The sequence below is a fragment of the Vipera ursinii genome (assembly GCF_947247035.1).
Source record: "Vipera ursinii genome assembly, chromosome: 1".
In the NCBI taxonomy this organism is placed as follows: domain Eukaryota; kingdom Metazoa; phylum Chordata; class Lepidosauria; order Squamata; family Viperidae; genus Vipera; species Vipera ursinii.
In genome coordinates, this window is record NC_139512.1 from 352,175,130 (window position 1) to 352,196,432 (window position 21,303).

The 21,303-nt window shown below is 45.4% G+C and overlaps 1 protein-coding gene across 2 annotated transcripts in view; it reads right to left on the reverse strand.

The window, feature by feature from the left end:
• Positions 1-1,978: 1,978 nt before the first annotated feature.
• The window catches only part of GGNBP2 (gametogenetin binding protein 2), a 48,663-nt gene continuing 29,338 nt past the window's right edge, over positions 1,979-21,303 (reverse strand). The window contains exons 9-13 of one of the 2 annotated variants that reach the window (XM_083379721.1): positions 17,258-17,402; positions 13,676-13,801; positions 12,223-12,368; positions 6,065-6,316; positions 1,979-2,943 (exon numbers count right to left, since the gene is read on the reverse strand). In XM_083379721.1, coding sequence (XP_083235847.1) covers positions 2,740-2,943; positions 6,065-6,316; positions 12,223-12,368; positions 13,676-13,801; positions 17,258-17,402 — 873 coding nt within the window. In that variant the 3' untranslated portion in view covers positions 1,979-2,739. The remainder of the gene's footprint in view (positions 2,944-6,064; positions 6,317-12,222; positions 12,369-13,675; positions 13,802-17,257; positions 17,403-21,303) is intronic. The other variant, XM_083379722.1, reaches the window with a different exon arrangement.

The window sequence follows — 21,303 nt, forward strand, 5'->3', positions numbered from 1 at the left end:
ATAAATAAATAAATAAATAAATAAATAAATAAATAAATAAATAAATAAATAAAAATAAATAAATAAAATGCTGACCCTGCAAACTGCTTAGAGAGGGCTGTAAAAAGCCCTGTGAAGCGGTATGTAAGTCTTAAGTCAGGGAATCTTCAAACTTGGCCCTTTTATGACTTGTGAACTTCAACTCCCAGAATTCTTCAGCCAGCATGCCTGGCTGAGGAATTCTGGGAGTGGAAGTCCACAAGTCACAAAAGGGCCAAGTTTGAAGACCCCTGGTCTAAGTGCTATTGCTATTGCTGTCTTTAAGAAAGCTTCTGAAGGATTGATGGGGCTGGTGCAAAGGCCCAGCTTGGGGTGCACCAAGTGTGCCTACACCAATTGGTGTGCACCAGTACTTCCGTTCTGAATGCATTTTTCCTGCCGTTTTATCACTTTTGTTGCGTGCGTGCCTTCCCCCACTATTTTTATGAAAAAAGAAAGCCTAGAAACAGCGCTGAGGAGAGCAACGAAGATAATAAAGGGTCTGGAAGCTAAATGGTACGATGAACGGCTAAAGGAACTAGGTATGAATAGCCTAATGAAGAGAAGGATTGGTGTGTGGGGGGGGGGAATATGACAGCCATCTTCCAACTCTTGAAGGTCATCGCGATGAGGTTGACTTATTCGCCACAGCACCTGAGGGCAGGTTAAGAAGCAGTGGGTGGAAGCTCCTCAGAAGGAAATCCAACCTGGAACTAAGGAGAATTTTCCTGTCAGTGAGAAGAGTTAGCCAGTGGAACTGCTTGCCTCCAGACGTTGTGGGTGCTCCATCACTGGAGGTTTTCAAGAAAAGATTTGATCACCATCTGTCCAGGATGGTATCAGGACTCCTGTCTTGGGCAGGGGGTTGGACTAGAAGACCTCCAAGGTCCCTTCCATCCTATGATTCTATAGTGGGGTTTGCAGTACAGAGAGTACAAATAAACAAGTATTATTTCAGCCTAAATGTAGAGTGCCAGGTGGAGGCAGCTCTCATGTGAAACCACAAACCAGTCTGGCTAATTTTGAAAACGATGGTTAAGATAATCATAAATGATAAGACTGCGCAAAGTGCCAACGTGGGCCCTAGCAAATAATTTCCAATACAGGTATATAAATTCTCTCTTCTTCTCCCCCCCTTCCCTTCCTCCATTCAGCCTTCTTTTTTAAGAGTTGGCAGATTAAAAACCACAGAACATAAGAAGCTTAAGAAAATCCCATTTGAAACACGAATATAACACAGCATGGAGGCCGTGTTTGCACAACACCCTGAATGGTAAAACTAGCAAATTGTAAACATCTGAGCTGAATGTACCGCGTGAACTGCGCCAGCTTGCTTAGTTTATGGTTGACTGGATCACGGGAACTCAGGTTTATTGGAAAGTCCGTGGTTATGGACCAAGGCTTATGTTTTATGCAACAGGGCACACAGTATCAGTTTTAAAAAGCGATGTTAAAGCATCACCCCTTTTCCTTTGTGCTTTCTTTATGCAAGCCTCTATTGCAGTATTTTTCAGCCTCAGCTACTTTTAGACGCGTTGACTTCTATTCCCCGAATTCCTTAGCTGGCTGGGGATTTCTGGCAGTTGAAGTCCACACCTCTTATAGTTGCTGAGATTAAGAAATGCTGCTCTATTGGATCTAAGCATTTGGCGGTTCTCCTATAAACATACAATCTAAGCAGGGATGGGAGACCCATCAGGAAATTAAAAAAAATGAACAGGTGACCATGGCAGGACACTTTCTCTATCAGTGCCAAGAAAAGTGCATGATGGTACCTGCGGAGTCCCCTAGGAGTTCATTTTTATCATGATTACTGGATCCATAAGACACAAACTCTGGGATGTAAACCAGGCTTTTTTAATTGATCCCTTTGAACCTTCACTTTCTCCCCCCCCCCGCCCCTTTATTATGAAAGATGCGGCCTAACAAGCACATTGCTATAAACCGTGTTCTCACTCTAGGTGATAAAATATTCTACCATTAAAAAAAAAAGTTTCAACTGCTAAAAATTACACCTAACTCCAGCAAACCATCGGCATCTTCCGATTTCACCAAGAACAGCAGAAACGAACACACTTTGTCTTTTCTTATTTTTTTTTTTACTATGCATCTTAATAAATATTCTTTATTTTTAAATTTTGCACATCGCGCTTCCAACATATTACATCCAGAACATCTTTTTTAATTTTTTTTTTGCAAATGGATGTCTACTTTGTAAAATCTTTATATTGAGCTCATTGTCATTTCTGTACAGAATTATAAGTACAACATTACTTTTTTTGCCACTAAGCTGCTTTTTTTTGTTGTTTTCCTGTTTGATAAGTGTCACAGTTAAGAGAAACATTGAATGAAAAGAGGTGGCTTTAACTTATGATGGTTTGGGGCTGGTCTCAAGTTTTAGTCAAAAACTAGAGACGCGAAAACTGGAAATAGGGCTGGGGGGCGCGGGGAACCAAATTAAAGGGATTAAATTCCACCAGCCTCCTGCGGAGAGGAGAGGAAGGGAAAGAAAGAAAGAAAGAAAGAAAGAAAGAAAGAAAGAAAGAAAGAAAGAAAGAAAGAAAGAAAGAAAGAAAGAAAGAAAGACACCGTCTTTTTTTTTCTTTTTTAAAAAAGGTACGATTTTGTTTAGTTGCTAGAGAGACTGTTTTCCGAAGAGAGAAAACGCACAGTAGTCATTTTTGACAGTTTGACTGAAAGACAGAGCTAATTTTATTCGTTTTAGTTTGCGCCGGCTGTTGTCAACCAACCGCTGCAGACGGGCCTCTTGTGATCGTTCAAGCGGCAGTATCTGTTGAACTTCTCCTTCAGATGCTGCCGGTACCGTTCTCTATTGCTGTAAAAGGACTTGTTGTTGGCCATGAAGGACTGGATCTCATCTTGGGAGATGAATATTTCTTCATCGGAAGTGCATTCGGACTCGTCCTGGAAAGAAACAGGGGGAGAGAGAGAGGAGAAATACAGGTCTGTCCCTGACTTGCAAGCCATTCGTTTAGTGACTTGTTCGAAGCTTACAACGGCACTGGAAAAGGGTTAAACTTACGACTACTTTTGACACAACCATGGCAGCGTCTTTATGGTCACCTGATCAAAGCCCAGTTTTAAGTTTTTTCGTGGTGGCTGTCTGCTGAATGTAATCATTGTTAAATGAACTCTTTTTAACCAGTAGGTTACTTGCAGGATAGCAAGAGCATGTAGACTTATAGACTGCTTCACTGTGCTTTACAGCCCTCTCTAAGCGGTTTTGCAGTCGGCGTATCCCCCCCCCACAACAACTGGGGTCATTTTACCGACCTCAGAAGGAGGGAAGGCTGAGTCAACCTTCAGATGGTATCGGACTCCTGGCAGTGGGCCGAATTAGCCTGCAATAGCACTTAGACTTATACACCACTTCATAGTGCTTTTATAGCACTCTCTAAGCGGTTTGCAGAGCCAGCATCTTGCCCCCCAACAATCTGGGTCCTCATTTAACCTACCTCGGAAGGATGGAAGGCTGAGTCAACCTTGACTCGGTGAGAATCAAACTGCTGGCAGTCGGCAGAGTTTGCCTGCAATAGCACTTAGGTTTATATACCACTTCACAGTGACTTTATAGCACTCTCTAAGCGGTTTACAAAATCGGCACATTGCCCCCAACAATCTGGGTCCTCATTTTACCGACCTCGGAAGGATGGAAGGCTGAGTCAACCTTGAGACCCCTCAGGATTGAACTGCTGGCAGTGGGCAGAGTTAGCCTGCAATACTGCATTCTAACCACTGTGCCACCCCCGGCTCTTAGCAGAAGTAAATTCTGCTTTCTGGCCAAATGGAAGATGCTGGAAATTGTGGTCACATGACAGCTGATCACATGATCGTGGTGGTGGTGGGAGGGGCACCATTGGAACTTTGAGCTTGGGTCCTAAGCTCTGGGATGGTCTGTTGTAATTTCAAAAAGTCGCTAAGCAAGCCACAGTTATGTCCTTTTTGAGTGACAGTTATCTTTGGACTTAAATTGTTTGTGATGTATTGTGTCCAGGGACACAAACTGCGAGGGATGTAGGAGAAGAGCCGTGTGAGTTTACGATGTTAAAAAAAAAATATCCAAAGCCTGGTAACGTCTTTTCTGATTAACCCGTTGCATTAAAAGCCAGAAGCTGCAGCTTACATTGTCAGAGGCCCTGAGCGGTTAGGCTGAGACCGATAGAGCATTTAAATTGGGTGGCTGAATGAATAAATAAATAAATGAATTAAAATGACAAACAAACAAATAAGTTGCAATAAATAAATGACAAAGATGATGACGGAACTGGAGACTAAAACATATGAAGAACAGTTGCAGGAATTGGGTATATGTCTAGTCTAGTGAAAAATGAGGACTAGGGATGATATGATGGCAGTGTCCCAGTATCTCAGGGATTGCCCCAAAGAAGAGGGAGTCAAGCTATTCTCCAAAGCACCTGAAGGCAGGACAAGAAGCAACGGATGGAAACCAATCAAAGAAAGAAGCAACCTAGAATTAAGGAGAAACTTCCTGACAGTGAGAACAATTAACCCGTGGAACCACCTGCCTCCAGAAGCAGTGAATGCTCCAACACTGGAAGTTTTTAAGAAGAGACTGGACAGCCATTTGTCTGAAATGGTATAGGGTTTCCTGCCTGAGCAGGGGGTTGGACTAGATGACCTCCAAGGTCCCTTCCAACTCTGTTATTCTATGTTCTATATTCTATGAGTAAGTGAATGAATACATGAATAAGTGAATAAATAAGTATACTGCTCAAAAAAATAAAGGGAACACTTAAACAACACAATGTACTGTATTTAATAGTAGGATGTCTTATCTTGTGTTCCCTTTATTTTTTTGAGCAGTATAAATAAATGAGTGAATAAATGGGTAAGTAAATAATTGAATAAGTGAATCAATGAATAAGTAAATAAATGGATGGATGGATAAGTGAATGAATAAATGACTGAACAGATAAGGAAATAAATGAATGACAAAATGGGTAAGCGAATGACTGACTGACTGAATGAATAAGTGAATAAATAAAAGAATGAACCAATGGGTAAGTAAATGAATGAATACACGAATGAATAAATAAATGTGTGAATTAATCTCACACTTTGCCCTATCTTATCTCGAGCTTATATCAATTCTCCCAATCATTAGCTCCAACATTTCTTGAAAGACAAGAGACTTAACCACCTGGGTCCATATTAACCAACGCTGCCTTCCCACTCCCCTCGCCTAATAAAAGCAGACTACAAGGCCAACTCATCCGTGAAAGTCCCAAAGGTGCTTTTTCGAAAGGCAACTGAACTTCCTTTGTTTTTCCTTGAAGACATTTCACTTCTCATCCAAGAAGCTTCTTCGGCTTTGACCAGATGGTGGGGAATGGGAGGATATATATACTCCTTGCAGACCACTGGTCAATTGCATCCTTTTAGAGAATACTTGAGGCCACCTGGAGGTTTGTCTTGTATCCTCAGGGTCACCTGAGTGGTGCAAATGGGTGTGGAGCCTTCTTGGAACTGTTGAAAGGACTGTGTTGTACACCGGAGATAAATGATGTTGTGTCTCTCCCCTTCTGTTGAGAGAAGGCTGTTCAATTTGGACATAGATGGCCTCTTTGACCCCTCTTTCAAACCAGCGGTTGTCTCTGTCCAGAGTGTGAACACAGATAAACTTCCAAGTGGCCTCAACGACTCTCTAAACTAGGGGTCTTCAAACTTAGCCCGTTTATGACTTGCGGACTTCAACTCCCAGAATTCCTCAGCCAGCATGCATGCTAGCTGAGGAATTCTGGGAGTTGAAGTTCGCAAGTCATAACAGGGCCAAGTTTGAAGACCCCTGCTCTAAAAGAAGGCAAATGACCAGCTGTCTGCAAGGAGTATAAATCTTTCCCTTCTCCGCCACCCAGTCAGAGCTGAAGAAGCTTCTTGGATGAGAAGCGAAACGTCGTCAAGGAAAAACAAAAGAAACCCCAGTGGCTTCTCGAAAAAGCACTTTGGGGACAGCCGCGACCTGGATGACTGAGAATCTGCGTGGATGCTCCTCTTTGTAACTTACCAGGAGTTCCACCAAGCTCTTCGTGCCTTTCCCCGATTCGGGAGCAGGAGCCGCCTCGGAAGATTCCACACACAACAAGGCTGTTTTCCTGTGCTCCAGCCAAGGTACCGTAGGCGGCCCGGCTTTTTCTGTGCGACAACAGATATCGGCATGGGGGGTTTTGGTCTTCTCTCGGTGGAAGTCTGTGTGCGTGGCAGTCCCTGGACCCTCTCGGTTGCTTGTCTCCACCGTGCAGCTACTCAGCTTTTGGATCTGGAGAAGAGAATCAACACATCAGAGGAAGGGGGGAAAGTGCAGCCACCTGCCAAGTAGTTCCGTTTAGTGCAAGGGTCTTCAAACTTGGCTGAGGAATTCTGGGAATTGAAGTCCACAAGTCATACAAGGGCCAAATTTGAAGACCCCTGTTCTAAGTGAACCTGTTTTCACCAATGGGTGGTTTTAGGCAAAATATGGCCAAAAAAAAAACCCCACTGACAATTGCAGTCACATGACTGCGGGATGCTGCAAATGGGCCACGTAAGCGAGCTAACTGCCCAAAATGTAATCATGTGATCATTTTGTGTGTATGTGTGTGTGTCTTGTGTGCAGGTGCGCGTGTGTGTAATAACTTTGAAAATGGGTCCTGAGTAGCTTTTGGGGAGTTTGTTGTAACTTTGAATAGTTGCTAAACAACCGGTAGTAAGTCAAGAGGTGCCTACAATAGTGTCAAGTGTGAAGAATCAGGGCTACAGGTTAAATACCAGTTAAGCTGATTTATGGCTCCTGCCTGTACATAAGAATCTAGTCAACTAACGATCAGCAGTCAATGGGCGCTAGAGAAGAGTTAACAGAATGAAAAGGGGCTGGATTTAAACCGCTTGTGGGAACATAAGAATTCTAGGCTGATTCCTGCCTTGACTCCATCTCCAGGCTCTGCCTCTCCGAATAACAAGAGTTGGAAGGGACCTTGGAGGTCTTCTAGTCCAACCCCCTGCTCAAGCGGGAAACCCTATACCATTTCAGACAAATGGTTGTCCAGTCCCTTCTCAAAAATCCCCACTGTGTTGGAGCACCTTCTGGAGGCAACACGTTCGACTGATTAATTGTCCTAACTGCCAGGAAGTTTCTCCTTAATTCTAGGTCGATTCCCTCCTTGATTAGTTTCCATTCATTGCTTCTTCTTCTGCCTTCAGGTGCTTTGGAGAATAGACTGACACTGACACACACACACACAAACAAACACACACACACCTCTTCTCTGTGACAGCCCCTCAAATATTGGAACACTGCTATCAGGCCTTCTTTTCCCTAGACTAGAGTTACCTACCCTAATTCCTGAAACTGTTCCTCGTGTGTTTTACTTCCAATCGCCTAATCATCTCTGCTGCTTTTCTCGGCACTCTTTCCAAAGACTCAATCTCTTTTTTATAATATGGTGACCCAAACTGGATGCCGTACTCCAAGTGTGGCCTTACCAAGGCACTTTACCAAGTGGTATTAGTACTTCATGTGATCTTGATTCGGTCCCTCTGTTAATGCAGCCTAGCACTGTGTTGGCTTTTTTTGGCAGCTGCAGCACACGGCTGGCTCCTATTTAAGTGATGGTCTACTACAGGGGTGTCAAACTCAATTTCATTGAGGGCCGCATCAGCATTGCGGTTGCCCTCAAGGGGCCGGGTGGGTGTGGCCTACTGGGTGGGCGTGGCTAGAGTGCGTATGGCCTACTGGGTGAGCATGGCCAGCTCTACATCGTTCTCATCAAGGGTGCCTATGGGGACCTGGGCAGGAGTGGGACAGATCTGGGGGTCTCTGGCAGAAGGAGGGTCTCTGGGCCAGGGCCAAGGCAGTGGGGGCCGTTCCCTCACTGTTTCCAGGATGGCTTCGCGGGCCGCATGAAACCACTTCGCGGGTCGGATCTGACCCCCGGGCCTTGTGTTTGACATGTTTGGTCTACTAGGACAATCCTTGTCCTACAAACTGACCCCAATCAACTTCTCATCATTTATCAAATCCCCAGTTGACCCTTAGCCATTTAATGTCCCCTTTTTGACGTCCAAACGCTTATTGAACCCTTGGACATTCCTACTCAGCTTTGGGGGTTGATACTGACCACTATGGGAAACTCTGGTTTAGACCACCCTCTCTCAGACCATTGTCCAAAAGAGCTAGGAGAGCTCTGTTTTGTGGAGCTGTGTTGAAATCCACTTGGCAGCTTTGCAAGTCTCCTTCCTGTTTGTTTGTTTGTTTTTTAATCTTAACTCTCTAGAGCCTTCAGAATTTGTTTGCATTTCTCCAGGTACAGTTGGTTGGGCTGTCTTTGTTGTTCAGGAGATGGGGACAACAAGGACTGCTATATCTGGTTAGATCTCTTTCAGTCTCTCTAAAGTTTGTCTACCTGCCCCCATTTTCCAATTTGCTCAAGGGTGTTATTTGTCTATACTTAGATTTATTTATATGGTCACACAATTCAAATGTGATTTTAGTTGGGAATGAAAAAGAATCATCAAATCAAATGGGGGGAAAAATAGCAACCAAATACATACCATTCAAACCAACAGACAGTAATCAGAACTCAAAATCCTAATCAAATCAGAATAATCAATCAGAAATCAGAGCTAATCAAATCAGAATCAATAAAGAATCAGAATTACCCAGAATTAAACAAATCAAATCAGAGCTAATCAAATCAGAATAATAGAAATCCCATCAGTCAGAAATCAGAAAAATCAATCAGAAATCAGAACTAATCAAATCAGAATAATCAATTAAAAATCAGAGCTAACCAGAATTAAACAAATCAAATCAGAACTAATCAAATCAGAATAATCAATCAGAAATCCTATCAGTCAGAAATCAGAATAATCAATCAGAAATCAGAACTAATCAAATCAGAATAATCAATCAGAAAACAGAACTAATCAAATCAGAATAATCAATCAGAAATCCTATCAGTCAGAAATCAGAACAATCAGTCAGAAATCAGAACTAATCGATAAAAAAAATCACAATTAATCAATCAGAACGAAAATGTTCTGCAACTCATCAACTGGGTATTCACTTATCCTGATGCACGCATTGGGGGACATACAAGTCTTGTTTGCCTTTCCTCGGAGGCGGGGGACACTGTGTTTACAAAGGGAGGGGGTCCACCCCTCCTGGGCCCCACCCAATGGCACAGTTTTGGGGAAAGGACCCAGAGTCTTCCCTCCCTCTTGGGGTGTGTGAGATGCATGACCCCCCCCACCCCCCAATGAGGGTTTCCCATGGAACTGAATTCCCTTGGAGCTGCTTCTGGGCTCTGCCTCTTTAGGAAAGCTTTTAAAACTTGGCCCTTCCAGCTGGGGCAGGGCAATTAGCAAATCCCATAACTGTTTGATCATTTCATTTTTATATTCTCCAAGGCCTTATTACTACATGTATCCCTTCCCATTCCATTGGGGCTTTAGGAAACATTTTAAAACCCTCAGCTGAATAATAATAATAATAATAATAATAATAATAATAATAATAATAATAATAATAATAATAATAATAATAATAAGTAGTAGTAGTAGTAGTAGTAGTAGTAGTAGTAGTAGTAGTTGGAAGGGACCTTGGAGGTCATCTAGTCCAACCCCCTGCTCAGGCAGGAAACCCTATACCATTTCAGGCAAATGGCTGTCCAGTCTCTTCTTAAAAACTTCCAGTGTTGGAGCATTCACCACTTCTGGAGGCAGGTTGTTCCATGGGTTAATTGTTCTCACTGTCAGGAAGTTTCTCCTTAGTTCTAGGTTGCTTCTCTCCTTGATTAGTTTCCATCCGTTGCTTCTTGTCCTGCTCTCAGGTGCTTTGGGGAATAGCCTGACTCCCTCTTCTTTGGGGCAGCCCCTGAGATATTGGAAGACTGCTATCATGTCACCCCTCACCCTTCATTAAACTACACATACCCAATTCCAGCAACTGTTCCCTATATGTTTTAGCCTCCAGTCCCGCAATCATCTTTGTTGCTCTTCTCTGTACTCTTTCTAGAGTCTCAACATTGTTTTTACATCGTGGTGACCAAAACTGGATTCAGTCTCTTCTTAAAAACTTCCAAAAATTTGACACGGGGCGGCCCTCTAAAATGAATTGCACAGACCGATCGACCAATAAAATTTCAAAAGGGATGATGGTCCGAGGAAAGACAGGACATTTTGCGTCCAAACCGTTTGGCAGCCTTGTTGCTGCTACGTGCAAAGACATTTGGGCTGTGCTCAAAACTGCACCCACATCCTAAACCCCGGGGCCGCAACCCGTTCAGAACCGGGCTATGGAAGTGGTGGACGAGCGGGCATGAGGAGCTGCACTTGTGCGCAAATGTAGCTGTGAGCTCACGCTCACCTGCTGCTTGTGTGGAACCATCCCTTCTCCCCCACCCCCACCCTGTCGTAAAAAGCCAGAAACGTTGAAGACCTCTGTCTGGTGGTGGGATTCAGCTGGTTTGTACCACATCGGCAGAACCAGTAGCTAATTTTTTTGTTGCCCAGGCCGAGAACGGACTTCCGGAAGCGGCATCCACACAGATAACCAACCCTCTGACAAGCAAATTCAACGAAGAAGCCAGATTCATTTAACAACCGGGTGACCAAAAACGGCAGGGATTCACTTAACACCGGTGGCAAGAAAGCTCGTAAAATGGGGCAAAACTTACCCCGAATAGCTATCTTGCTTAGCGACAGAAATTTTGGACTCAACTGTGGTCGTAAGTTGAAGATTATCCGTATATCCTGGGAGTTTGCTCCATGAGCAGCTCAGAGTGCAAAAGTCAGATTCACTTAACAACCAGGTTACTAATTTGACATCTGCAGTCATTCATTTAACCACTGAGGCAAGGAAGGTCCCAAAATGAGGCAAAATTCCCTTGATAAATTTCTCGCTTAGCGACAGAAAACTGGGGCTCAACTGTGGCCATAAGTCGAGGAGTGCCTGTACGTGTACCTATGACAGTGTTTCTTAACCTCAGCAACCTGAAGTTGTGTGGACTTCAGTTCTGGCTGGGGAATTCTGGGGGTTGAAGTCCACATATCTTCAACTTCCAAGACTTGAACACTGGGCGCTATCTAACAAAATGAAACTCAATGGTGAAAAAATTAAGGTCCTACATTTAGGCAAGAAAAACCAAATGTACAGGTATAGTATAGGGGGTACCTTGCTCAATAGTAGCAACTGTGAGAGGGATCTCGGAGTCCTAGTGGACTTAAATAGGAGCCAGCCATGTGCTGCAGCTGCCAAAAAAGCCAACACAGTGCTAGGCTGCATTAACAGAGGGATAGAATCAAGATCAAGTGAAGTACTAATACCACTTTACAAGGCCTTGGTAAGGCCACACTTGGAATACTGCGTCCAGTTTTGGTCACCACGATGTAAAAAAGATGTTGGAGGCTAAAACATATAAGGAATGGTTGCTGGAATTGGGTATGTCTAGTCTAATGAAGAGAAGGACGAGGGGGGACATGATAGCAGTCTTCCAGTATCTCAGGGGCTGCCCCAAAGAAGAGGGAGTCAAGCTATTCTCCAAAGCCCCTGAAGGCAGGAGAAGAAGCAAGAGATGGAAACTAACCAAGGAGAGAAGCAACCTGGAACTAAGGAGAAACTTCCTGACAGTTAGAACGATTAAGCAGTGGAACAACCTGCCTCCAGAAGCTATGAATGCTCCAACACTGGAAGTTTTTAAGAAGAGACTGGACAACCATTTGTCTGAAATGGAATAGGGTTTCCTGCCTGAGCAGGGGGTTGGACTAGATGACCTCCAAGGTCCCTTCCAACTTTATGATGATGATTATAACTTGCCAAGACTGAGAAACGTTGTCTTGTTTGGTTTGGTTTGATTAAAAATTACTTCCATTCATTTCCACTGAGACATTCCTCTCAACCATTTATCCACACCTCTATCCAACTGCCCCTTTATTCATAAACGCCGAGTATTAATTTATGGCTAATCCAGTTCCTCATTAACCGGCTTCATTGTCTCCTTTTAAAAAAAAAAATCACACTAACAAAGTTGGACAGCTTTTCTCCAACAATGATGCTGAACTCCCAGCCGTGTCATCTGCTGCCCTCACGCTGGCTAAGGGGCCGTGGGAATGACATGTTTGGGGAAGAAAAGAGGTCAGGGGGAAGCTGGCCGACAAAAACCCTGACCCCCAAATGCCCCCGCTTACGTGCTCAGCTTCGCACTTCTTGTTTTTCTTTTTCTTCTTCTTGTTTTTGCCTTTCGTGGTAGAGTCTTCCGAATTTGCCCAGCATTCCACGCAACTGTCCCCATCCTCTTCTTTGTCTTCGCAACGGTGAATGCACGAATCGTCCCCTGCAAGAAAGAGAGGCTGGAGTGGAGTGGGGAGGAGACACCCCCCCCAACACCCCACAGGAGCCCTGCCTTCCGTCCAAATCGTGCTCCGATGTATGTCGGAGAGCAACCTCTGCAGTGGGGATCAAACAGGGAATTAGCCTGGACTCATTATATAGATGCAAGAGGGCAAAGGTTTGACCTCCCCTGAATGGCCTTTGGGCCTTATCTAGTTGTCTACGGGAGATTCTCGGTTCTTCCAGGTCATGGTTGTCCCAAAGGTGCTTTTTCAGGAGGCAACTGGACTTTCTTGTCATGGCTAAGGCAGACTAGAACTCACAGTCTCCTAGTGATTGGCCCAAAGGCACCCAGCTGGCTTTCATGCTAAGGCAGGATTCGAATTCACCACCTCCTGGAGATTGGCCCAAAGCCACTTACCTGCCTTTCATGCTAAAGCTGGACTAGAAATTACTGTCTCCTTATGATTGGCCCAAAGTCACTGAACTGTCTTTCATGCTAAGCCAGACTACAACTCACTGTCTCCTGGTGACTGGCCCAAAGTCACCCAGTTGGCTTTCACGGCTAAGACAGGACTAGAATTCAGTCTCCTAGTGATTGGTCCGAGGTCACCCAGCTGGCTTTCATGACTAAGGCAGGACTAGAACTCAGTGTCTCTTGGTGACTGGCCCAAAGTCACCCAGCTGGCTTTCATGCTAAGGCAGGATTCGGATTCACCACCTCCGGGTGATTAGCCCAAAGTCACCCACCCACCTGTCATGTTAAGCGGGACTAAAACTCACTGTCTCCTTGTGATTGGCACTTTCAGGCTAAGCTAGACTAGAACTCAATTTTAGTGATTCCACTGAAACACACAATGTGCCAGACTAAATAGATCAAGAATGGGGAGTAAGGACTGATCAATTCACTAGATCAGGGGTAGGCCACCTTGGCTCTTTTATGACTTGTGGACTTCAACTCCCAGAATTCCTAAGCCAGCCATGCTGAGGAGAAAGGGAGAGGTTTCCATACTGAGCCATGCTGGCTCAGGAATTCTGGGAGTTGAAGTCCACGAGTCATAAAAGAGCCGAGGTTGCCTAGCTGTGAGGTAGTCCTTGACGTACGAACACAGCTGCGGCCAAGCTTTTAGCAAGACAGCTGTTAATGCACCATCCGCATCATGGCCACCTTTAGGGGTTAGCACTTCCTTAAAACTTTTTTCTTTTTCCGATGGGCCTTTAAGTCAGTCTCGACTTTTGGAAGAGGCTGCCAAAGAGGGGAAAAACCTGGAAGAAGGAGAAACCCCACAACCCCTTTAACGGTATTCCTACCATGTTCATCGTGGTTGCAAATTCCTTCGGTGCAAGCGATGTCCGAGCCCTCTCGTGAACCAGTTTCGCTGCCTTCCATGCTGGAAGAATAGCCACAATCGCTGCCATTACAGTGAGCAGATAAACCTGCAAGAGATGTAGGCACCATTCACACGAATGGCCAAAGACACAGCCCGGCCTTGTAAGGCACCCCACCGGATGGGAACCCACTGACCTCTGTATCACAGAGTTCCCCAACATTTCCAGTTTTGTGGACCAGTTGGGAGGGGGGGGACGGGGGACAGAGGGAATGGTTCCACACAAGCAGCCAGCAAGCGGGCGCGCGCAGTTCCATTTGCGTGAGCGGCGTATACATGCACCTGCTGCTCACTTAAATGGAGCATGCACGTTCGCCCGCTGCTCGTGCAAGACAAGATTTGCACGTGCGCACTCTCCAGCCATTTCTGCAGCCTGCTTGCAAACCCCTCATGGCCCACGAGTGGCCCAGGGGCCCACAGCTTGGGGACCCCCTGCTTTTAACGTATACCATTTAAAATTTTATAATCATTAAAGTGGTAAGAAAATGTCACGAGGTGGCCCCGTTTTTGAAAGATCTATTTTGACCACCACTGTGTAACGTGTGTGTGTGTGTGTGTGTGTGTGTGTGTGTGTGTGTGTGTGTGTGTGTGTGTTGTATAGATGTATATTTATTTTGGTTTATTTATCTGCATCCTGCCTTTTATTAGTTGGTTCACATGGTGTGGTAGGATGGAGGGTTTGTTGTCACTGTGTGTTGGGGGGAGAGAGCACGGGGGGGAGGCTCAGCTAATCTCAATGTACACATGTTGTACTTTGACAATAAAGGTTTATTATTATAATAAATAAATAAATAAATAAACAGAGCCTTGGTGGAGCAGTGGGCTAATGCCTCCTTAAGTAACACCAGCTGCCTGCAATTAGTGCAGGTTCGCATCCCACCAGGCTCAAGGTTGACTCAGCCTTCCATCCTTCCCAGGTAGGTAAAATGAGGACCCAGATTGTTGGGGGCAATTAAGCTGACTTTGTAATAATGCCGCTTGGGGTGTGTGTGTGAAAGCCCTAATAAGCAGGCATATACATAGAATGAAGGCTACTGCTAAGCTTGTAAGCCGCCCTGAGTCTTCGGAGAAGGGCGGGATATAAATGGAATTTAAAAAATATATATTATTATTATTTTTAGAATTAACTCAAGGTGGCAAAGTCACCTGGCCATCTTTCATGACTAAGGTGGGACTAGAACTCACTTTCTTGTGGTGACTGGCCCCAAAATCACCCAACCAGCTTAGAACTCACAATTTCCTGATTGCCCCAAAGTTAGTTACCCAGCTGATTTTCATGGCAGGACTAGAACTCTTTAAGTTTCCTGGTTTCTAGCCTGGTGCCATAACCACTAGACCAAACTGGCGTGTGTGTGTGTGTGTGTGTGTGTGTGTGTGTGTGTGTGTGTGTAGAGAATGGTACGTCAAGTGTACAGGAGTACCCACTGGCAGAAAAGTCTGCTGGATTTGGTTTGAATCTATTGCATGTTGAGTTAAACACACAAGTAAAATACTCATGGCCCCAAAGTCTGTTATTGGCTTTAATTGAACAGAATCTGGAGGACCACGGGTTCCATAATCCTGCTTGATCATTAAAAGCATGGCTAGATTATACCATCCCCCTAAGTTCGGAGATTTTGTTCTCCCGTGGCAGAGCCACAGGGAACAAAAAAGCTTTCCGTTTCTCATTCACTGCAGCTTGCGTCAGCCAAGCACAATGCTTGGACAATCCAAGTTTTTATCACCAAACAACAACAACAAAAGAAACACCTCACACCAAAATACCCAAGCTTAAGACTGTTCCAAACAAGCACAGTCAACTCGAACCACAGCTGAGAATTTGGCCACAAAACTGAATTGCGGTGAACCGAAATTAAAAACAAAACCTCACCCTCCTGGCAGCTGTGAAATGGGAACAAAGCCACCAATGTTATTATTTTCTTTGCCTTTTATTTATTGTTCTTGACGGCCAGAGGTACTTCTTTCTCGAGACACTTCAGATCAGGGGTCTTCAAACCTGGTCCTTTTATGACTGGTGGACTTCAACTCCCAGAATTCCTCAGCCAGGCACGCACGCCTGGCTTGAGGAATTCTGGGAGTTGAAGTCCACCAGTCATAAAAGGGCCAAGTCTGAAGACCCTTGCTTAAGATATAAAAATGCACAAACATTCAATATAATGTTATGCAGGTGGTCCTCGCTTAATGACCAGTAGCTTCCCTTGTCAGTGTTGTTGGAAGTGGTCTTGGTGGTTCCTTGATTAGGCTGTTGTTTACCATTTGGTTGCTTGTCTGAGTTGGCAGTTCCTGTGCATATAAACAGAACGCAACCCCCACTTCCTTCTAGCACTGATGACGTTACCTAGTTGGGTCCCGAAACGTCTGCAAGAAAACCGCCAAGCTCAGAGAGCACCGAGGATCCCACAATCCTTTCTGCTCCTCCTCCTGTCTGCAACCCCCCCACTCCCCTCTAGCACTGATGATGTTACCTAGTTGGGAAATGAAATGTCTGCAAGAAAGCAACAAAGTTCACCAAAGACCCCATAGTAAATGATATCCCAATCAAGGAATGAACAACTCAAAACTTATCATTAAACAACAGCCTCTTCTAGGAAGCAGGAAGAACACACCCACCAACATTTAATTTAATTTAATTTAATTTAATTTAATTTAATTTAATTTAATTTAATAATATTTCTATACCGCCCTTCTCCCGAAGGACTCAGGGCGGTGAACAGGGCAAGAATAAAAATACAGAATTACAAAAGTTAAAAAATGATTAAATACATGCCCACTAAAAAACAATCAATACATATTAAAACCCCAATAAAATACCCCACCAATCCCCCGTCAGGCCAGGCCGGCTTGTTCGAACAAGTATGTTTTGAGATCGCGGCGAAAGGAGCGAAGGTCGGGCGCCATCCGGAGCTCAACCGGAAGCTGATTCCATAGCTCTGGGGCGCCCACAGAGAAGGCCCTCCCCCTGGGGGACACCAATCGACATTCTCTGATCGGTGGCACCCTGAGGAGGCCCTCTCTGTGGGAGCGCACTGGGCGGAGGGAAGTTGATGCCGGCAGCAGGTGTTCCCTAAGGTACTCCGGACCCCTGCCATGTAGGGCTTTAAACACCATTACTAGTACCTTGAATCTCACCCGGAAGACAACTGGTAACCAATGCAGCTCACGGAGCAGAGGTGTAACCTGGGAGTATTGGGAGACTCCCAACACAACTCTGTACCAGTTGGAGCCTCCGGGTGGTCCTCAAGGGCAGCCCCATGTAGATTGATAGGACAAGCCATTTTATACATAAACAGTGCAAACCCCTCTCCCTTCCAGCATGGATAATGTTACCTAGTTGGGTCATGAAATGTTTGCACACACACACACACACACACACACACACACACACACACACACACACAAAATAAGCTCAGAAGCACCAAGGACCCCACACAAACCAATCAATTTGGTTATTTAACCAGAACTTAACCCCTGCCCTCACACCCCCCCCCAAGATGGCTTGACCTACCTTTCTTTATTTTAGGTGAACCCGGTAAAGCGCCAGCAGTGGGACAAGTGCAAGAAGCATTTGCGTTGGTGACAATGACCTCGACGCAGCTGCTCTGTTCTTCCGTGTTGCCGCAGGCTGTGCATCCGGTTTCCAAGAAGTTTTCCTTCAAAGAGAGAGGAAGGAATGTCAGCGCCACGCCCGGCTCGCGTGTGTGCAAGCAGGCAGCGACTTGCGGGCCAGGAGATCCAGCTGCTGCAAATGAGGGATCGTGTCGCTTGAGGATGTTCCTTAGAGCAGGGGCCTTCAAACTTGGCCCTTTTATGACTTCTGGATTTCAACTCCCAGAATTCCTCAGCCAACATGGGGGAACTGTGGCCCCTTCATGACTTGTGGACTTCAACTCCCAGAATTCCTCAGCCAACATGGGGGAACTGTGGCCCCTTCATGACTTGTGGACTTCAACTCCCAGAATTCCTCAGCCAACATGGGGGAACTATGGCCCCTTCATGACTTGTGGACTTCAACTCCCAGAATTCCTCAGCCAACATGGGGGAACTATGGCCCCTTCATGACTTGTGGACTTCAACTCCCAGAATTCCTCAGCCAACATGGGGGAACTATGGCCCCTTCATGACTTGTGGACTTCAACTCCCAGAATTCCTCAGCCAACATGGGGGAACTGTGGCCCCTTCATGACTTGTGGACTTCAACTCCCAGAATTCCTCAGCCAACATGGGGGAACTATGGCCCCTTCATGACTTGTGGACTTCAACTCCCAGAATTCCTCAGCCAACATGGGGGAACTATGGCCCCTTCATGACTTGTGGACTTCAACTCCCAGAATTCCTCAGCCAGCGTGCCTGGCTGAGGAATTCTGGGAGTTGAAGTCCACAAGTCATAAAAGGGCCAGGTTTGAAGTCCCCTGCCTTAGAGCATCCTCGGGAAAACCGGGAAATGCTGGGACTGCGTGGAAGAGCTGCCAACAGCTACCGGTGGTCCCCAACTTACGGGCTGTCCTTTAACGACCATCCAGAGAAACAACGGACCCGCCAAAATACTTGCGACCCATTTTCAAAGTTATGATGGCTGCGCACACATACCAGCAGTCACATGATTACACTTGGGGGGCACCTAGCAACAGGTTCTCTGTGGAGATTCAGGTCAGGATTGTTCCAAAGATGCTTTTCCAGGAGGCAACTGGACTTTCTTGGTTTTTTTCCTTTGAAGACGTTTCGCTTCTCATCCAAGAAGCTTCTTCAGCTCCAAATGGATGGTGGGGAACAGAAGGATTTATACTCCTTGCAGACAGCTGGTCATTTGCATCCTTTTAGAGAGTCGTTGAGGCCACTTGGAGGTTTACCTGTGTCCTCAGTCACCTGAGTGGTGCAAATGGATGTGGAGCCTTCTGGGAACTGCTGAAAAGACTGTGTTGTAGACTGGAGATAGATTTTGTCGTATCCCTCCCCCTCTGTTGAGGGAGGGCTGTTCAATTTCGACATAGATGGCCTCTTTGTCCCCTCTTTCAAACCAGCGGTCCTCTCTATCCAGAATATGGACACAGATAAACCTCCAAATGGCCTCCAGGACTCTCTAAAAGGAATGCAAATGACCAGCTGTCTGCAAGGAATATAAATCCTTCCGTTCCCCACCATCCAGTCAGAGCCGAAGAAGCTTCTGGGATGAGAAACGAAACATTTTCAAAGGAAAAACAAGAAAGTCCAGTTGCCTCCTGAAAAAACATCTTTGGGGCAACGGAGTCACCTTTTCGTGATTGGCAACTTGTTGTCTAGCCTCCAGTGTTTGCAGATAATCCTTAACTTACAACAATTCTATTAGTGACCGTCTGAAGTTACAAGGGCACTGAAAAAAGTGACTTACGACCATTTTCCCACGCTTATGGCCACTGCAGCATCCCCGTGCTCACGTGATCAAAATTTGAATGCTTGGCAATGGACTCGTACTTATGACGCTTGCACTGCCTAGGGTGTGTGTGTGTGTGTGTGGGGGGAGATCATGTGATACCCCTTTTGTGACCTTCTGACGAACAAAGTCGATGTGGGGAGGGGGGGAGCCAGATTGACTTAACAACCTTGTTACTAACTTAACAACAGCAGGGATTCACTTAAGAAACGCTGTAAAATGGATCAACCCCGGCAACCGTCATAAATACATGCCGGTTGCTAAGCACCCAAATTTTGATTGCATGACCACAGGGATGCTGCAACAGTCTTAAGTCGCTTTTTTTTTCCAGTGAATGGTCGTAAGTCAAGGGCTACCTGCCTTTCCATCCTGGAGGCAGAGAATCAAGATCACGCGAAGTATTAGTACCGCTTTATAAAAACCTTAGTGAGACCACACCTGGAATATTGCAGCCAATTTTGGTCACCTTATCACAAAAAAGAATTTGGGAAAAATTCAGAGAAGAGCAACGAAGATGATCAAAGGCCTGGAGACTAAAACGTACGAAGAACGGCTACGGGACTTGGGTCTGGCTAGTCTAAAGAAAAGAAGAAATAGGGGAGACATGATAGCAGAGGCAGAGGAACTAGAGATCAAATTGCCAACATACGCTGGATCATGGAGAAAGCTAGGGAGTTCCAGAAAAACATCTATTTCTGCTTCATTGACTATGCTAAAGCCTTTGATTGTGTGGATCACAACAAACTGTGGCAAGTTCTTAAAGAGATGGGAGTATCAGACCATCTTATTTGTCTCGAGAAACCTATATGCAGACCAAGAAGCAACAGTGAGAACTGGACACGGAACCACTGATTGGTTCAAAATTGGGAAAGGAGTCCGGCAAGGCTGTATACTGTCACCCTGCCTGTTTAACTTATATGCAGAGCACATCATGAGAAAGGCAGGGCTAGATGAATCAAAAGTTGGAATTAAGATTGCCGGGAGAAATATCAACAACCTAAGATATGCAGATGATACCACTCTAATGGCAGAAAGTGAAGAGGAACTAAAGAGCCTCTTGTTGCAAGTGAAGAAGGAGAGTGAAAAAGTTGGGTTGAAACTAAACATTAAGAAAACCAAGATCATGGCATCCGGCCCTCTCAATTCCTGGCAAATAGATGGGGAAGAAATGGAGGTAGTGACAGATTTTATTTTCCTGGGCTCCAAGATCACTGCAGATGGGGACTGCAGCCAAGAAATTAAAAGACGCTTGCTCCTGGGGAGGAAAGCCATGGCAAATCTAGACAGCACACTAAAAAGCAGAGACATCACCCTGTCAACACAAGTGCGTATAGTCAAGGCTATGGTCTTCCCAGTTGCAATGTATGGCAGTGAAAGCTGGACCATACGAAAGCCTGAGCGCCAAAGAATGGAGGCCTTTGAACTATGGTGCTGGAGAAGACTCCTGCGAATCCCTTGGACTGCAAGGCAATCAAACCGGCCAGTCCTAGAGGAGATCAACCCTGACTGCTCTTTAGAAGGCCAGATCCTGTAGTTGAAACTCAAATACTTTGGCCACCCAATGAGAAGGAAGGACTCACTGGAGAAGAGCCTAATGCTGGGAAAGGTTGAGGGCAAGAGAAGAAGGGGACGACAGAGAATGAGATGGCTGGATGGAGTCACTGAAGCAGTAGGCGTGAGCTTAAATGGACTCCAGAAGATGGTAGAGGACAGGAAGGCCTGGAGGAACATTGTCCATGGGGTCGCGATGGGTCAGACGCGATTTCGCAACTAACAACAACAAAAGCATCTGAGGGGCTACCACAAGACAGACAGGGCCAGGTTGTTCACCAAAGCACCAGAGGGAAGGACGAGAAACAATGGTTGGAAACTGATCAAAGAGGGAAGCAACCTGGAATTAAGGAGAAAGTTCTTGACAATGAGGACAATCAACCAGTGGAACAACCTGCCTTCAGAAATCATGGGCGCTCCATCATTGGAGATTTTCAAGAAGAGGCTAGACAGTCACCTGCCTGAGATGGTATAGGTTCTCCTGCTTGAACAGGGGGCTGGACTAGAAGACCTCCAAGGTCCCTTCCGGTCTATTCTATTCAATTCAGGAGAAAACAAGCTGTGGAAGTCCGTCTCTCCCAGAACTTCAAAAC